Source organism: Nelumbo lutea, chromosome 5, assembly GCF_056320005.1.
Source record: "Nelumbo lutea isolate HS-2025 chromosome 5, American lotus-T2T, whole genome shotgun sequence".
Classification (NCBI taxonomy): domain Eukaryota; kingdom Viridiplantae; phylum Streptophyta; class Magnoliopsida; order Proteales; family Nelumbonaceae; genus Nelumbo; species Nelumbo lutea.
Genome location: NC_142688.1, coordinates 71,687,440 through 71,706,396, shown reverse-complemented (window position 1 = coordinate 71,706,396; position 18,957 = coordinate 71,687,440). Strand labels below are relative to the sequence as shown.

At 36.9% G+C, this 18,957-nt stretch overlaps 1 protein-coding gene across 1 annotated transcript in view; it reads left to right on the top strand.

Annotated features, from left to right (window-relative positions):
• Positions 1-282: 282 nt before the first annotated feature.
• Positions 283-18,957, top strand: part of LOC148852866 (dynamin-2A-like) — a 39,942-nt gene continuing 21,267 nt past the window's right edge. The window contains exons 1-8 of the mRNA XM_088944258.1: positions 283-962; positions 8,003-8,053; positions 8,166-8,286; positions 8,470-8,562; positions 12,710-12,771; positions 12,910-13,027; positions 13,269-13,611; positions 16,358-16,505. Coding sequence (XP_088800384.1) covers positions 822-962; positions 8,003-8,053; positions 8,166-8,286; positions 8,470-8,562; positions 12,710-12,771; positions 12,910-13,027; positions 13,269-13,611; positions 16,358-16,505 — 1,077 coding nt within the window. The 5' untranslated portion in view covers positions 283-821. The remainder of the gene's footprint in view (positions 963-8,002; positions 8,054-8,165; positions 8,287-8,469; positions 8,563-12,709; positions 12,772-12,909; positions 13,028-13,268; positions 13,612-16,357; positions 16,506-18,957) is intronic.

Below are 18,957 nucleotides of genomic sequence, written 5' to 3'. Positions count from 1 at the left end.
TGCCTTTCAATGTTTAGCCACGTGGAGCGGGGCAAGTGCTCTGATTGGCCTGCCAAGATAGCCTGAAAGCGGGCTATATGATCTGACGTGGCGTATTATGATTTGTCAATCATTACGAGTAGAACAGCAGATTCAAATCTGCCGAATGGAGCTCACTTGGCTTGGCTGTTTTTTTTTTGCGGGCCATGCAAGTGAGCTACGTGGCAACTCTGGCTGTGTTACACCGCTTTCATTACTCTCGTACAAATTTTTAATGGCGTGGCCGATTTGATCAGCCTACGGGGCCAAAATGAAGAAATCTGGCAGATTGGTGACGTGGCAAGTTGGTGCCAGGCGGGTCATAGTTTGATTATCCCTGGCCGAGCGTTTAGGGAAGACGCGCTCCCTGGGTGTTTGGAACAATAACTAATAAAATTCAACAAAGTATAATTTGGACTGAAGAGGAAAGTGGCACTCTATTTTCTCGCATTTCAGTTCTTCACGAGTAAAAACTAAAAAGAGGAGAGAGAGAGAGAGATTCAAAAAGAGAGAGAAGGGGGTGGGCTTCCTTTTCTCCATTTCGATTTATTTATTTATTTTTGTTTCTCGCGAAAACTCCTGTTTATCTTTGCCTGTTTATATCTTTGAATCTCCGGCGATTAGCCTGAACCCCTGATCTGGATCTTGGAGGAAGTTCGTTTCTAGGGTTTTCTTTGGGTCGTTTCTTAGTGAATCTGATCTGGGTGGGGAGGGTTTGCTCGTTGGTAAGGTTTTGCTTTGCCTTTGATTTGGTCGGGATCTTAGGGATTCGGAGTTTTTAATTTGATCTAGAGACGGCAGCCATGGAAGCGATAGAGGAGTTGGTTCAGCTCTCCGAGTCGATGTTGCAGGCAAGTGCTCTGCTTGCAGATGAAGATATTGAGGAGAACTCATCATCGCGGAGGGCCTCTACTTTCTTAAATGTCGTCGCACTTGGCAATGTTGTAAGTGAATCTATCCCTTTGAATCTGTTTTAGAGTCTCTTTCTCGATTGGGTTGATTTGGGTGTGATTGGATTGAATTGGACAGTGGCCCTACTTCTTCGTTGTTTTGTGGGTTTATTTCTGTGTTTTGATGATCAGATCTTTGGATCCGGAGGTTCATTGGGGTTCAGGAATTAAATCAGATGTAATTGGTAACTCAATTTTCCACCCTAGGGCGAATAGAAACACATGAGGAGAATACACACCTCTTCTCCGTATGTAAACAGGATTATATGGAAACTAAGCTTTGAGAGTTTTGGAATTAAATGATGCGAGGATAGAAATATATTTTTTTCTTGTAATTGAATTTGGTTTGCCGTAAACGGAAAGAAATGACTTGCAGTAGTTGGGCCTTGATTTGGTGCGCAAACTAAGTTAATTCCTATTGAAAATTTTGGTAGATCTGGTTCTTAAACTTTATGCGGCATTTGAAATTTGGTGCTTGGCCTGTTTTGGTTACCTATAACTATTTTCTTTCCCCTTTCTGTTTCTTCATTGATATTCTAAGAGGGAATAAATTACTGTCAACATACAGAAAGGTCATCAAGTTAGTATCCAAATGAAAAAGAATAAGGATAAAATCTAGGGGGAAGTTGGCTGCAAGAGAGGCAAACCATTTAATTACTCTTTTATGTTACTATTTTATTTAAGAAAATGCTAAAACAGAAAAGATAGAGGGATCTCATCATCCATTTTGCTTTCCTGCGTGCAATGCACTTCAATTAGTATCTTTTTTATTTTTTCTTATATACTTCACAGTCACTATGAATGGTAGTGGAATAAATAGTTCTAAATTGATATTAGCTATCCTGTCAATCAGATCTTTCCTACTTTAGTTAATAGCCATAATACTGATTTCAGTTTCTGGAATTCATCCTTAAACCTTTTCTTTGAGCAATTCATCAAAATTGCAATTTATTCTTCAAATTAAATCTTGTTTTGGAGCTGGTGTGTATTTGTCAATCAATTTCCACTTTTTCTTATGTTTGATTTTGTAATTTACTTTATTGCCAGCTTCCCCCTTTGCAACATTTGTATTAGTATTCAACCTCTTCCATATCAGAATACCTTTTTACATTTATACTCATTGCAAGCAAAAAAAAAAAAAAGAAAAGAAAAGAAAAGAAAAGAAAAGAAAAGAAAAGAAAGAGTTTATTGAATACTTTTGGACTGGTTGAGAGTCAACACTTGGATGATTATCAGACCAAGACAGAAGAAAAACTAACACATCTATGAAACTTTGAGTTTCCTCCACAGGTGATGAAATAAGAGAGAGTTGATAAACGTGATTTGTTTATGTGCAACAATGATAACTAGTTGCACTAGTTACACTATGAGAAAGAGGACTTTGGTGCAGATTGAGTGCTCTACAATGGTGAGAAGAAGGCTGGAAGTTAAATGGGCTAAGGTGCCAAGAGAATGGTCTTAACAAACATGTATTAAGAGATGAAATGGACTGTGATATAATGGGACAGTAAACAATATTTTTATTTATCAAAAAAAAAAGTAAACAAAGGTTTTGATGACGATGAAGATTTCTGTGATTATTTTACTTCAAATCCATGAGCTATCAAGGTGTGGTGGGTTCTTTCTTCATGACAACTAATTATGTGTAAAGTATAACGTCTCCAAGTGGTACTCATGCTTATTATTTTTCTGAAATTTGGTCCTTCATGATATCAAGTTGGACTTATCTTGTTTGATACCCATTTTCCGTCCTGCTGTTTCAGAGTGCAAATGGTCAATATGAAGATTTGCTTTTTTTTTTTTTTAAATATCACAAAGAAATTTAGGATATTGAAAGATGGTCTTCAGTGACAGGTTTTGCCCCCAGAAGACTGCAAGCAGTGGCTACATGGATGGACCAAAAATTGGAATAAATTGAACCTACTTTTATGGATGCTGTCTTGGCAACTTGGTCCGTTAGGCATGGGGGTCTTATTTGAAAAAGGTGAACTTTAGAGAGTTGTGGCAACATTATCCTAAGCTTTTTGGGGTCATGAGGAAGTAACACTTGAGGGCAGAGCTCCTTGTTCTTGTTCTCATCGGGTTGGAATTGACTGTGGAAGAGGATTGCTAGTCAGTGATTTGCTGATGACTATTAGAGTCTTGGTTAGAGAAGCAATGACATTGGCGTCAAACCTGAACTGCTTATTCTGGTGGCCACTGATATTGGGAAGCAGTGTGGCTGATGAGGGTCATAAGGGAAGATAGGGGGGTAGTGGACCCAGGGGAAACTTGTAACAGGGTGATTCTCTCTGGTTTTCTTATGACTAGTCAGTCTTAGGCCATTATTTATGTATCCTGACTTCAATTTTTGTCAAATATCATGGTTAATAAAATACCATTTCATGGTTGATGTTAAAAAACTATAGGTTTAGCATTAAGATACATATAGCTACTTGGAAGAAGACTGTTGCAATATCAAAGAAAAAGAGGACTGTTGTAATCAAAAAAATAAAAGATACACATGGCCACTTATTACATTGTCTTCTAGATTATAGTAAGCTATTGAACTTCAGTGTCAGCCATTAAGGAGCCCTTGACCTCCTTAAGGATGTATTTGGTTGAAAGAAAAAGGTAGGGAAACCTGTAATTCACTAAAAGACAAAGCGTTAAGCTTTTCAGTTCAGCCACTTTATCTGTTATTAAATGAGCTCTTACTCTTAGATTTTTTTGATAGGAAACAATAACTTTCATTAAGAAGATTAAAAAGGTACAGCTGTCAGGACCCTAAGGATGGCTAAGGAGACCAAAAACATAAAAAGTCTACAAGCAAGCCCAAAATAAGGCCCCCCTGTTTACTCCTTGCTTTGCTAGAGCACTGACCATTCCATTTGCTGATCTTTTTACCCACTTAAACTGTACCCTTAACTCCCTTGCTAAGTATAAAATTTCCCTTAATGGTTGTCTATAAGGCCATGCACCTAACTTTCTTGCTTGCTTCCAGCCGATTACCAATTTGGAGTCATCTTCTACTTCTAGCTGTTGCATACCTCACTACTTAGCCAGTCTAAGACCTTGTAGTAAGGCCTTTATTTCTGCTTGAAGTGAGTCTCCCATCCCAATAGGACCCGAGAAGAGGGCCAACACTTTTCCTTCCTCATCTCTGAAAACTCCCCCAATGCCTGACGGACCTGGATTGCCTAGAGAACTTCCATCAAAATTCAGCTTTACTCTAGCTTGTAGAGAAGGGGACCAACTCTCCTGCACTATATGAGAAGTGGAGGAGGAAGTATCTATAGTACTCCAACCTCTAACCAAATCATCTTAAGAGAAGTCCTTGAAGAGTTGCAGAATTTTCAGCCAATGTAAAATTTTGATGGTGATGCCCTCAACAATTGCTTCCTTTGATTTTTCCTGCTCTTGGAAGATCCTGTTGTTTCTTTCCCTACCCAACCAAATTACAGCTGTTATTGTTATTCTCCACATCACCTTACCCCTTTTCTTTGGTTGAAGGAAAAAGCTAGGGTTAAAAAAGGCTTAGCACACATGATGGGGGGTTCCAGATGCAAACCAAAAGAGAAGCGAAACAGTCCCAAATGTAAGAAACAAAAGGACAGGAAACAGGATATAAGTAGGTGGGTCACCGTCTCACCATTCCTTAGTTAAAGGCAACAGACGCTAGGGGACAGGCACCAATCAGGCCTTTTCCTTGAAGCACGTCCAAGGTATTGATCTTTTGGAGCACCACTTCCCTGCATAAAGCCTTAACCTTTGGTGCAACAGGAATAGACCACACTTCTTTCACAAGAAAAGAAGCGGGAACAACAGGATACTTCAGTATAGCATCAAAGAACGAAGAACAAGAGAAAAACCCTGAGGGGGATTTAGTGATTTAAAAGGCATGCCTAGACACATAGGCGAGGCGCATTTTAGGGTAGGCACCTCGCCCAGGTCCTAGGCACAACCCATTCAAAAGGCGCACGCCTGGTTTGCCTTGCACCTTAGCCTAGGCGTGCGCCTTTTGAAAATTTGCCACTTTTTCCTTTTTTTGAGTTTGGCGGTTGGGCCCCCGACCCCCGTGCCACGCCCCTCGAGGCCAGCCCAAACAAGTCCATGTTAGGGTCTTAAATTCTTAGTTTTCACACAGAACCGGAGCTTTGAGAATCCTCTGTTTGGTAATGTTGTCCATTCATTCCTCATAAAATATCTTAAAAGCAATTAAAACTATAAAATCATTATTTTTTGTGTGAAAACTAAGAATTTAAGACCCTAACATGGACTTGCTTGGGCTTGCCTTGAGGGGCGTGGCACAAAGGCAGCTCGTAGAATTAGGAATGTAATATCACACATTAGCTATTTGATGCAATTGAGAAATAAAGAGATTGTGGGTTTTATATGCTTGAAAATGTTTTATATGTTTAATTTCATTTTTAAATTCTCTTTTGAATATGCTTTACATATTATGCTTATGTATTTTAATTTTAGATAATAGGTTTTTTAAAACATTTATTTTAAAACTTAAGTTTATATTTTTATTAATATTATGTTTTATAATTTTTTTGAATTTTTACCTTTTTTTTTTTAAATTGTGAGCCTTCCCTCAAAAAGGTGCACGCTTCGTCTTGTGCCTTGGGCCTCAAGCGCAAAATGGCCCTTGCGCCTTTTTTGCTTTTTGCACTTTTAAAACACTGGGGGGATTCCGACCAAATTCTACTATCCTCACAAGACAGATTTTTTTGATCGATACCTCACAAGACTGATTTAGGAAGACTAAAGATAACAATGAGAACATCTTGTCTGCACTACTCACTTATGAATCTTTCAAACCCCTCCTTAGGCCCAAATTCCATGAACCCTCAGATCCATGGAAGGAAGATATTACCTTGAATTTATTCAAAGAAAGGGTATACAAAGAAGGGAACTTATCCTTTAGGGAGTGTTCCTACACCAAATATCCTCCCAAAACAGGATTTTGTTACCTGAGCACTCATCTTACCTCTTACTCTTAGTTTTTGTTCCCCATTTATTCTGTAATTCAAAATGGTCCTTGGATGTGGCTGAGGTTATGGACTTATGGCACTGGAATCTCATTTAAATACTCATGAAAAGTGGTAGTTATTACCAGTTGTCAAATTTTAAGATTCATGTTTTTGGTTGAGATGGCCACGATTATTGTTTGTCTCTTAGGTCCTAACAATATGGCATGCTTTGTTAGGGGCTTTTCAATAATGGATGAAGTGGCTGAATTGAATGGCCTTCTGCTTTGTTGTTTAGTGGATAAAATAGTTGCATAATAAAATATTGGTGTATAGTAATCAACCCAACTTCAGTTTCAGCATTAAGGAGCTCACCAACTCTTTAGTAACTTATTCACTAAAAGACAAAACAATACCATTCAGTTTGGCCACTTCAGCTGTTACCAAATAACCCCTTTTGTCTCTTTGACAGTTGATTGCCATTGTCATCATCATTGAAGCCTTATTCCAACTACATGGGGTGGACTATGGGAATCCAATTTCACCATTCCATTCTGTTTAACGCCATATCCATTGTTAAATTATGTGCATTTGTAAGTAGGTCTGTACTACTTCAATCCATGTTTTTTTGGTCTACCCCTAGCCCTTCTAGCCCCTTATGTAACTAATCTTATTAAATATGGACTGAAAAATATGAATAAGTACAGCATCCCATGGAGAGGTGGATATTACTACCTCTCCCCATTACAAGTTACAACAGAGCCCTATTAACCCTTGCTTGACTAGTGAATCAGCCAGCACTTTCAGTCCCTTCAACTTGTAACTTTTAGTCTCTTTGATCGTGAAAGGGGAAAAGTTGATGATGTTATAGTGGCGCCTCACAGCTTTTTGCAGCTGTTTGCAAAAATGAAGGTTTTTAGACATACTTTGTGGTTAGTCTCCAGTTGATGTACCATCTGCACCACAAGTTGGACTTTCCTATCAAAATGTCTTTCAACAATTTTTGTAAATCCAAAAAACATTATAAGAGATTGATGCTTGCTTTGTAAAGGATATAAAAATCACACCAGTCATAGTGAAATGATGGTAATAACAATCACACAGAATTTGAAAATACTCTCGTTAATTCCCCATGAACTAGAATAAAAAAGGTGAAAAAATGGTAATGCATTATTAAGGAGAGCTAAGAGAACTGTTAATGATAAAAAAGGAAATGGTAATGCATTATTTACCAACCTTTAGCCGCATGGTTATGATAAAATAGAAAAGAAAACTCAATCATTTGTGTTTGTAGATTTATATATTGCAATCATAAGACTACCAAGCACCATTGCTTGGTGTAATGTTAAAATCTGTGGCTGACAAGTGTGCAGATGTGGGTTTGAGTCTAAGAGTGGCCATTTTGTGCCAAAAAAAAGCCAACAGTTAAGTCCGTATCCAATCCTCCCTCTCACAACCCCAAATAACTGGGACAAACATTGGGTAATGGCCATTATAATTTATAAGAGATAAGACATCCACTCTAGTCTCTAGCTGCATGGTCAACAATTTTTTTAGAAAGAATCAAATAAGCTTTGATCATCCGGAGAGGGAAAACAAGGAAAAACACATGGTCTCCATTATGCTTCTCATCCAACTTTTTTATGGACAACCCAGTTATGTAGTGCAGGTATGTGGTGCAGGTATGCTACCACTATCTTTTATTAAAATTTGAATGTCATTGAAGCTGAATAATCAAAACCAAAATGCTCAAATAATAAAGCTTGTGGTTCTGGAGAGAGTCATGTACAACACTTGAACTGTAGGTTGAATATAATTGTAAATGGTTTTCCATTGTTTTTCCTGGGTCAAAAGAAAGAGCTTTTCCTATTGTATAAGTCTAGTGGCAAGGAACTACGTCAAAGGTACGAAGCAATGATAGAGAAATCCACCATGCTTATTGTGGTTTTAGTGTTTTTATCTTGATTTTCCTTATTTTGCATAACTGATAAGGATGCCTGTAAACCAGCATTGTTGAACATTTAATTGACATCCTGTTATGTGAATCTTGATTGTTCCTTCTTATGCATATTTGTTTAGGGTGCTGGTAAATCGGCTGTGTTGAACAGTTTAATTGGACATCCTGTTCTGGTGAGTTTTTTGGTAATTTTCTCCTTTTTCTCTCTGAAATTTTCAGGTTTATTTGATGACTATTACTGACAATTTAAACCTTTTGTTTTGGTCATCCTGTGTCCTATTTCAGCCAACTGGTGAAAATGGTGCTACTCGAGCTCCCATCAGCATTGATCTTGTAAGAGATGGCTCCCTAAACACCAAATCGATCATCTTGCAAATTGACAATAAGTCCCAGCAGGTTTCTGCAAGTGAGGCCTCTACAAACTTATACCAATGTGTGTTGATAGGGCTTTATGATTTTAGTTTTCTGTATTAAGGGGTTGTGTGATAAATAGTTATTTATGCACATTTATATTGTTTTTTTCAGTTCACAACAGGCCTTGTTGATTGTTTTATTAATGACTGTGTGACACAATTTTCATATGTCATAGGTGCTCTCCGGCATTCTCTGCAGGATAGGCTAAGTAAGGGCTCCTCTGGTAAGAGCCGTGATGAAATTTATTTGAAGCTACGTACTAGTACAGGTTAGTTACTCTTTTGCATTCCCTAATCAAATCACTCTTAAAAGATCTGTCGTTTTGGGGTAGAGTAACTCTAATAAGAAGTGTTCTCTCAAGTTTACCAACATATTATCTGTGCCACTCTTAAAGATCCCAAGGAAGGTGTCTGAAAGGATCGAAAAGCTTCAGAGAGATTTCCTATGGGAAGGAGTTGGGGGGCAAAAGAAGTTTCATTTGGTAAAATGGGATAAGGTTTGCAGACCAAAAGGGAAAGGGGGATTGGGTTTTAGAAGGGTGAGGCTATTTAATTGGGCTCTAGCTCTACTGGGTAAGTGGTTATGGAGGTTTGGGCTGGATAGAGAAAATGATACCTTATGGAGGAGGGTAGTGTCTGGGAAATATGGGGTATTGAGGTTTGGTTGGGAGTCAAGAGAAGTCTCAAATTCCTATGGGACCGTGTGTGGAAGGGGATAATGAATTTTAATAGTGAATTCAAAGCTTTGGTTAGTTTTAAGGTCGGGGAGGGGACAAGAGTGAGATTCTGGGAAGACGATTGGTGTGGGTGGGGATGCTGAGGGATCAGGAGATTGAGGAATGTTTGCTGCTGTTAGAAAAGCTGCAACAGGTTGATATTTCTACTGCTGCCAGAGACGGTCTGTGGTGGAAAGAATGCAAAAATGGAATTTACTTTGTCAAATCTTTTTACTTGGCTCTGATAAGGGAGCAGATGACTATGGATCAGGTGGTTGGAGTGTGGGGGAATCCTATCCCTCCTAGGGCGGGGGCCTTCACATGGTTGGTGTCACTGGACATCATTTTAACTTCTGACCACCTAAAGAATAGAGGCTTCTACATGGCAAGTATATGTTATCTTTGCTGCTCGGATGAGGAAACAGCCTTCCACCTGTTCTACATGTGCGAGACGGCTCATATCATTTGGACTTTCTTCCAAGGTTTAAAATGTTGATGTCGATGGAAATGTTGCTTACCAAAATATAGGACATATGTCGGAAATGTCGAGGGGAAATATTGTAAAAATTAGAGACATTGTGGAAATATTATGAAATGTGTGGAAATATGCAATGATATTTTGTAGAATGATAAAAGAAGCATTAATATATATTTCTAGACTATTTTTTTATTCCCAACCATTAAATAAAGCTAAGAAACAAAGATCAATAACAAATTAGTAAATGACGATTTACTGATTTATTATGCATTTTGATGTTTTTACAAGGTTATCTGATATTTTCTTATCTTATTTTTAATTCTGTTTTATTATAAATTCTAATGTATTTATTTCACACTAGTAAATAGAAATACATTTATTCTGATTTTTTAAATATTAAAGTTATAATACATTATATTTTATTGTAAATTTAATAAACTGATTCTCCTTTTTGAAGTATTAAGATTATGATAAGTTCTGATTTCTTATAAAATTTAATGAATTTATTATGATTTTTAATACTAAACTTATAATAAATTATGATTTAGTATAAAATTTAATAAATTTATTCTGATTTTTTATATTAAATGTAGAATATGATTTATTATAAAATTTAATGAACATTTTCTGATTTTAATAAATATTTTAAAAAATACTAACTAGTTACTATTTTATTACTTGAAAAATATTTTATGTTTTATACTATAAAGTAATTAATTTATTCTTTTGTTTTTATATTTTGTTAATTCTTTTTTATAAATATTTTATTTGAAATATTAAATAGAAATTATTAATGGAATAATTTATATTAATATACTGTATTATATAAATATAATATACTAATATATTATATTATTAATGTACATTATTTGACATCATGTCGACATAATAGGAAAAACTGTCTTTTTTTGGTTATTTGGACCGATTTGGTCGACATTTCCGAAATATGGGAAATGTTGACCGGAATAATGTAATTTTTATATTACCATCCATTTTGATGTCGGTGAGCCTCGACATCGACATATGTCGGGCGACATTAGCGACATTTGAAACCATGGTTTCTTCTACTTTTTATTTGGAGTGAATTTATTTCAACCTTCGTCCACGACTGACTTATTTTCCTCCTGGCCAAGATTCAATGGGTGCAACAAAGCAAAGATTATATGGAGCTGTATTCCCTTTTGTGGTCTGCTGGGCCCTATGGAATGAGAGGAATAGAAGGCTATTTGAGAACAAACAGAAGAACATTGAATTTCTTCTAGCCTTGACTGTAAATCTGGTCTCTGATTGGGTTTTGGTGCATCCAGACTTCAATCAGATTAGTAGAACAGAGCTGGGGGAGAGTTTTTGGAATGTTCTTGAGTTGCAGTAAATCTTGATCAGTTCTGTTTTTACTGATTTTTATAGTGTATTGGTGAATATCCATTTTATTAATACACTTCTAAGTATGGGTCTCTCAGTGGAGTACAGATATGTGGTTTGTAAAGATTGTAGTTTTTTCCTTTTTTCTGCCCTGTTCATAATAGTGTATATCTCTTTATACCTTACTTAATTGAATAATTTTTTAACAGTTACTAGTCAGAAAACAAAATGGTAGGGCTAGGCCTGAAGGGATGTGGCTTGATGTACAGTGGAAAAGGCCTGAGAACTTGCAGTGAACAGAAGACATGGCCCTTAAAAGAGTAGAATGGTGAAACTGGATTTGCGTGTCTGACCCCAGATGGCTGGGTTGTGGCTTTGTTTAGGGACTATGGATTGGTGTATCAAAATGCTTTGCTTTTGTTATATTAATGGAACAGATGTGTGCATCTATAGATGCCTTCCATATACTGATTATTAACTTCTACTTATTTTGTGATGATAAAAAGAAAAAAGTTTATTAAAAAATAAAACTAATTAGTGCCACCAATAATAAAACTGAATACAGCCACTAATAAGCTGCTAAGGCAACACCTTAATCCCACACAAGGGAAACAGAAATACCAGCACTACAAACAAAGAAAAAAACATTTTTAATCACATTAATCAGGACCTTTCTATGAAACCTCACCCCTTACCACTAACAACCACTCTTCAAAAGAAAGACTTGAAGGACTCCTTTAACCAAAAGCACCACCATTGTTCTTCCCCAACAAATTCATCCTCCATCCCTTCAACTTCCTTATTCCAAGCCTCTCTTCCTTCTCCAACTACAGAATTCTTCATTTTCTCCTCCCTACACCTCCTCTCGGATTCAGTAAAAGCTCTATGAGCAAACGCCTCTCCACCCAGAAACCAGACCTAAAGATTTTCCAACCTTTACATCCATTTCAATCAATTTTTCAATTTCCATACTATCAATCTTCTCTTCTTTTTTCTCCGTTGGATTCTCACCACTGTTCTTTTCAATATCTTCTCCAACCTTCCTTCCATCTTCCTCTAATCCCTCTATATTCTGAAACTTCCCAATGTGATTATGTATCAGCTGATTGTCCAATCTTAAAGTTGTTTCAGTCTTATGATCCATCCCAACTGAAACAGCATAATTAGAAGATCTGATTTTAACTCCTCTTGTACCACCTTTTGTATTTGTTAGTAGGACCTGTCTCAATCAAGCCTTCTTTTAAGCAGGAAAAGAGTTTGGTAACATGCACAATATAGGGTTTGCTTGGACAAGAGTTATTATTTTTATTTTTTTGCACTGCCTTGACCTCAGCAGTTTCTACTTTGTCACCTATATAACTCCTCCGGCCTAAGTCAACTCCCAATTTTCCAATTATCACCTCAGTACAAAGCTTCTCAAAGCCTTCAGCTGCAGAACCATTTTTTTATTGCTGCACCTTGACTGTTGGTATTCTTTAGAGTACGACTAACTTCCAACTCTCTTTCATCACTGCAATCCGCAACACGTCTTCCTACCAAAGTCTTGTTACCATTCTCTTCCTCCTCTGCAACTACCTTCCCCTCGTTCCCAAACCTGCATCCTCCCTCTCTTCTGCTTCCCTAAGTCATGTTAACTTTTACTTCAAATGCAACTTATTACATCAATGTTTGTATCTAGACTAGTGTTTAAAGACATTCCTGACTCTATCGACATTTTATATTACTATATAAAGGGCTTAACTTATATTATTCTTTGTTGATTTTTATTCTTGCTTCTCATTTGTCCATGCACATCACATGCTTTATCTCTTGAATTTCTAACAATGCTGTGTTTTGACTGCCATTTTTTTTTCTTCCCAGCTCCACCGTTAAAACTGATTGATTTACCTGGATTGGATCAGCGTATTATGGATGACTCATTGGTGAGTGGTTGCTAATAATACACTATTTGAAAATGAGGGGACTTTTTCAGTCGGTGTTGGGCTTTTGATGGATGCTGTTGGATGCCTTTTTTGGCTGAATGTGTTGGCAGAGTTTCTAAATCTGTATGATATTTTCAGATCAGTGAGTATGTTGAACACAATGATGCGGTTTTGCTAGTCATAGTACCTGCTGCCCAAGCACCGGAAATTTCTTCTTGTCGAGCACTCAAAATTGCTAAGGAATTTGATTCAGAGGGTTGGTTGTTTTTTACCTTTTAGCTGAGTCTGTTATTTGAGATTGGCTTCAGTCAGTGAAAGTCATGGGAATATCTCCCATGAAATAAAGCACACAAGTACAAAGATATTCCCATTGCAAGGCTGCAAAGGGTGTTTGGACGGGCCTTACACTGACCGAAGCTGAACTCCTGTTATTTTCTATATTCAAATATATAAATTGAAATTTTAAAAGCATTATGGAAACTACTTCTTTATGGTAGGTACTAGAACCATTGGTGTAATTAGTAAAATAGATCAAGCTGCTTCAGACCAGAAAATCCTAGCTGCTGTTCAGGCCTTATTGCTTAATCAGGGGCCACGGAGTACATCAGATATTCCATGGGTTGCTTTAATTGGGCAATCTGTTTCTATAGCCTCTGCACAGTCTGGATCTGTTGGCTCTGAAAATTCTCTGGAAACTGCTTGGCGAGCTGAGAGTGAAAGTCTCAAATCTATACTGATTGGAGCTCCTCAAAGTAAACTTGGTCGGGTGGCTTTGGTGGACACCCTTGCTCGCCAGATTCGTAAGCGTATGAGAGTCAGGCTTCCAAATTTGCTTTCTGGGTATGGACTTTTTTAACCTGTCCTTAACTCTTGCTTGTGGTCTTTGTTAATAGATTTCTAATAGATGTACCATCACTCTCATTTTGGTAGCATTGCTGTGGCATGGTTTAAAATGGCAATATATTTCTTGATATTTTCAAGATGTATGGAAATTTCATTCCATGGGTGCCGAAATGAAATGTTAGTAGAATTGACACCAATAAAAAATATTACTAGAATTGACATTTTCCCTAGTTAAAACTTATTGGTGCTATGTTGTCTACATCATATTGTATTTCAACATGACAGGTTGCCAACAATGTTCCAGACATGTGTAGTATTATCATTACCCATCTAATGGAGATGATGACCACTTTGATCCAGCTAGAAATTCTTTTTGGATGTGATATTAAATCTATGCTTTTGATCTATTAGTACCATGTATACATTCTTTAAGTTTTAATTTTCTTGAATTTACTTTATTATGTAGTTTTAACTTAGTCTATAAGATGACTTTGTAACGTATTATTTTGTCCATTACCCCTAGCTTCTTGGTTTTGCTTGATTGTTTAAAACAAAATAGTAATCTAAAACATGGTTCAAAGTATCGATACGTGTCAGTCTGTATTGGCCGATACGTATTGTGCCAATGGCTTACCGATACGTCCCTCCTGGGGTTGTATCGGGTCAGACACCGGTTCAGAGGGTAGCTGGGCCTTAAACTGACCCCTCTGAACTGGTTTTGAAAAAAATAAATAAAACGTAAAAAAAAATACTGACACGGCGTATCAGCCCGTGTCGATATTTAGAACCTTGATCTAAAAGGGTATATTTATGCTTCCTTTATCATTTTACAGAATATCCAGCAAGTTATTTCTGTGAGAAGATGTAAAATTTTGCAAGCTTCCCATGGGTCAATAATGTATTCTGCTGTATGTAGTACTTTTAACAACTAGTGACACTAAGACAGCCATTAAGTTCAACCTAATTCAACAAAGCATTTCCCAATTATATAGGGTGGCTACATGTAGGGGTGTAATCGAGTCGAGTATTGGGCTACTTGAGCTTGACTTGGCTCAAAAGTTTGGAGCTTGAAACTCAATTCAAGCTTGATTGAGTTTCAAGTTTCCTACTCGAACTTGATTCGAATTGTAAATAAATTAATATTAAAAAATTATAAATAAATTTATATTGAAATTATTAAAAATACGAATATAGTAGGAAATGTGATTATAAATTTCTTTCTACTATAAATAAGTTAATATCAATAAATTAATATTTATTTATATTATAAATAAAAATATATTAAAATATTAATATTCTGTTATAAACTTGCCTTGGTTGTGCACTGCTTGAGCTGGGTATTACAAAACCCAGGGCCTTCAGGTGTAGAGGGTGTCCTTTTTTTTTTTTTTAAATGAATGATAATAAATTTATTAATTCAGAAGCAGATTTAGAGTGAGTTCATACAACATCCCAGGGAGAGGCGCGAGCTGCAGCCCCTCCTTTAATCTTACAGGTATAGGGGGTGTCCCGAGAAATAAGGACAGCAACATAATCTCCTTATTCTCGGGACCGGTGGGAGTAGGGGACTCCACAAGGGCAGAAATCCTTGCTGCAGTACAAGGAATTCAGATTGCTAACCAACTTGGGGTGGAGCATCTCTTAGTTGAAGGGGACTCTCAGGTGGTAACGGGATGGATTCTAAACCCGGATACTACCATTTGGGGCTACAAAGATCTCATAAAAAAAGTAAAGTGGTTAACCAGCACTATGAGAGTTGAGGTAAAATGGGTTAACAGGTCTCTTAATTCTATGGCTGATTCTTTAGCCAAACAGGGGGTTTCCAGGGAAGACCTTTTTTGTGCTACTTTGTAAACTCTATTTATCTGGAATTTGTACTTAACTAGCCCGGAGAGGTTGCAACTCGTGCCTCTACTCGGGGACTTTGTAGTATTGTCTATTGCTCATTAATTAACTTATTTCAATCATCAAAAAAAAAAAAAAGAAGCTCAAACTCAACTCGACTAACTACTTGGCTCACTTGAGGTCGAGTAGCTTGTAAGTAATCTGCTTGGCTTGCTTATTCCCCTATGTGGATCAATGTTCTGAAAACTGTAATCGTATCTTAAATTGCAGAGAAAGTTGAACTGAACTGAAGCATGGATTGTAAGATTATTTTTATTTTTTATTAAGTTGTCAAAAAGTTAAGTATTAGACATACTTGTATAGAATCCATATCTATCATATATGTACCTAAAACAATAGAATTTGCTACTTGTATAGAATCCTAAGATGATATAATCAAGTTTGACTTGGAAGTCAAATAATCCACATACAATGGCTCTTTGACCTACACATGATGGAAAATAAACTTAATTTTCTGTCTTAAATAATGTAAATAAATCAATTTCTAGCAAGGAACTAAATATAAAAAATGACAATGTAGAGAACTAATTTTAATTGAGTTTATTTGAATTGCAGTGAATCCAAGGAATTGTATAAATCATAGGGTTCAAACAAAAATTGTAAGGGTATTCATTATTCAAATTGTGAATTGTATCATAAGTCGGAAGATTTTGACAATATTGACTTCGATTATGTTTTGCCATTTTGATCTGTTTAGTGCCATTTAGCTAACCACTAGATGATTAACATTCGAAAATTTCAGCTCATGACTCATTGCACTGTCATTGCACCCAGTTGGGTTCTTTTGTTTGATACTTTTCAGTTAAGTTTGATTTCAACGTCCCATATGGAATTGCAGGCTTCAAGGAAAATCTGAAGTGGTTGAGGACGAATTAGTAAGGCTTGGTGAGCAAATGGTCCATACTGCTGAAGGTACAAGAGCTATAGCTTTGGAGCTTTGTCGTGAATTTGAGGACAAGTTTCTCCAACATATTACTTCTGGTGAGGTAAGTATTTGTGTGTATGCTCACATGTTCGATATTTATTATGTCTTGTTTTGACAATAAATACTTGGTATTTCAGTCAGAGTTTGTTCAAGCTGCTGGAATGTTGGAGGTTTGAGATCTCCAGTATCCGTAGTTGTAGACAAATGCACAGAAATTAGGATTGTGAAGTTAGAATTTTGAGAGGAGTGGTGAATATTGGAATTCATATGCATTTGGCAACAATTAAGATGTGGATGACACTTGTTTTTAGTCCTTGGTTTGTAGTGTCTTTTGCATCTCAATCACTTCCTTTGATCCAAGATTGGGGATTGTCAACTGCCAACTAGTGGAAATTAAATTGAATTTTGGTGAATGCTAATTTGGAAAATTAGATCCATCTGGTGATGATTTGTACTTCTAAAGGATCTGTGGAGGGAAGATTTTTTTGGTATCTTTTTGACCAACTGGAGGATTTTCAATGAAGACTAGAGGTGCTACTTGAGCAGGCTGGGCCAGGTTTATGGACAACCCAGGCCCAGCTCTTGAAACTGGGCATGAGGCCTGAACTTGCTCTAAGCCCAAGGAAATGCTTGCTCTACCCAACCTAGCCCCAGCCCGAGCTGAAATTTCACATACTTGGGCTGGGCTTGGGTTGGCCTAAATGCGCTTGATGTGAATTAAAAAAATGATTAACCTGCTATCTTCACCACACAACTGGCAGCAACCCTCTGAACTGCAACCCAGCCCTCCAAAGGATCAAATCAAGGATATAATTGGATTCAAATGCTGAGTGGATTGTCACCCAACAAAAAAAATGTCAATGTTTTTTTGGTAAACAACCAAAGTCAATTCAGAATTGATATAGTTACATTTCCGAGTCCATGTCCAATGAAAGGAAATTTCTATTCTTCTACAATGGTATAATGATGAAACATAAAGAGTAGATCAGTCGTAATTTGTTCTAACCATATTGCGATTTGAAATATAACAGGTTAATGCCTAATGCGACAAATCTCCTCTAAAAGTAGTAATACTACTGTATATAAGGTCTATGTCTATGTAATTCAACCCCCCACCCCCCACAGACTGAGGACCGAAAATTCAGGCCCAGCCCATGCAAATCTTTGAGTCATTCCAGTTTGAGTTCAGGTTAGGCTTGCCCATGTTGAACCTTATTAAGGAAGGAATTCCTCTCCCTACCACAAGGACTGGAAACTGGGTTCCTTGCTTAGTTTTGATAAGATTATGATGCTAGATGACTCTCACAGGTGGTACTTGGTTGGATTACTTGTCCCACTGATGGCTCTTGAGCATTATGTCACCTCATAAGAGAAACTAGATTGTTGGGCTCTAGGTTGAACAGATTATTCAGATGGTTTACGATCTGCAAACTCTATGCCAAGAGAGGGAGATGGGAGGCCACAGCTGTATCGGGGACTTTTAACCTGTGCCAGCTTGTAGCTGTCCTCCTGTCTTTGTAGTTTATTATACGTGTCTTTGTTATTAATAATATTGTGGCTATCTATACAAGAAACAACACATGTAAGAGTCCCCTCCATAATAGTGATGGAAGGTAAAAAAAAAAAGGAAACTTCCAATTAAAGATTTGAAAGTGAAGATATCTAACCCAAATTTCAAGGTTTCGTATGAGAAGGTGAGGTTTTGGAAGTGAATAGTGTAATATGGCTAAACTTTGTAGTATATGCCCAAGGCTGTATTGCCTAAACTAGTAAGGTTTTGTGAGCTGCTCTTCTGTGGAGACTGGAGAAAAATGGGAAACTCATGTGCTGCTGTCAATTAACGTCTTTTTTGATGTGAAACTAGAGGAATCTATTAAATTCCTACATTTATTGGTGAAGCAGTGGCAGACTTAAAACAATGTGGAGATGGAACTGGGTGAAACTTTCTTTTTGAATTGTAAAGGGGGTGGGGGGGGATGGGATTTGGGTAGGGGGTGTAAATGGATGAGTTGAGTTGGGTTAGGTAAGGGTTGAAGGCCAACCCCATCTACCAACCACCCATGCCCATTGGTAACCCATATTTTTAACATGTACATGGGTTGGCAAGGGTAAGAACCATAGTTGTCAAGGCGACGCCTAGGCGACAAGGCGCCCTTTGAAGCTCGCCTCGCCTAATCGCCAAGCAGTTTTCTACTTCCTACTATAAAATACTTTTTTATTCATTCTTTTTTGTGAATATAATTATAAAATAGACATTATTAAACTAAAATAATCATTTTGTGTGTTTATATACTAATTTCTTTTTATTATTTTCTTATTTATTAGGATTTAATCAATACAAGCATTGCTAAATGCTGTATTGCACCCTCAAAGACTTAAAAACCTGAACCAATAAGTAAGGAAGAACTTAAAATTTTATCTAAAATAATCATTTTGTGTGTTTATATACTAATTTCTTTTTATTATTTTCTTATTTATTAGGGTTTAATCAATACAAGCATTGCTAAATGCTG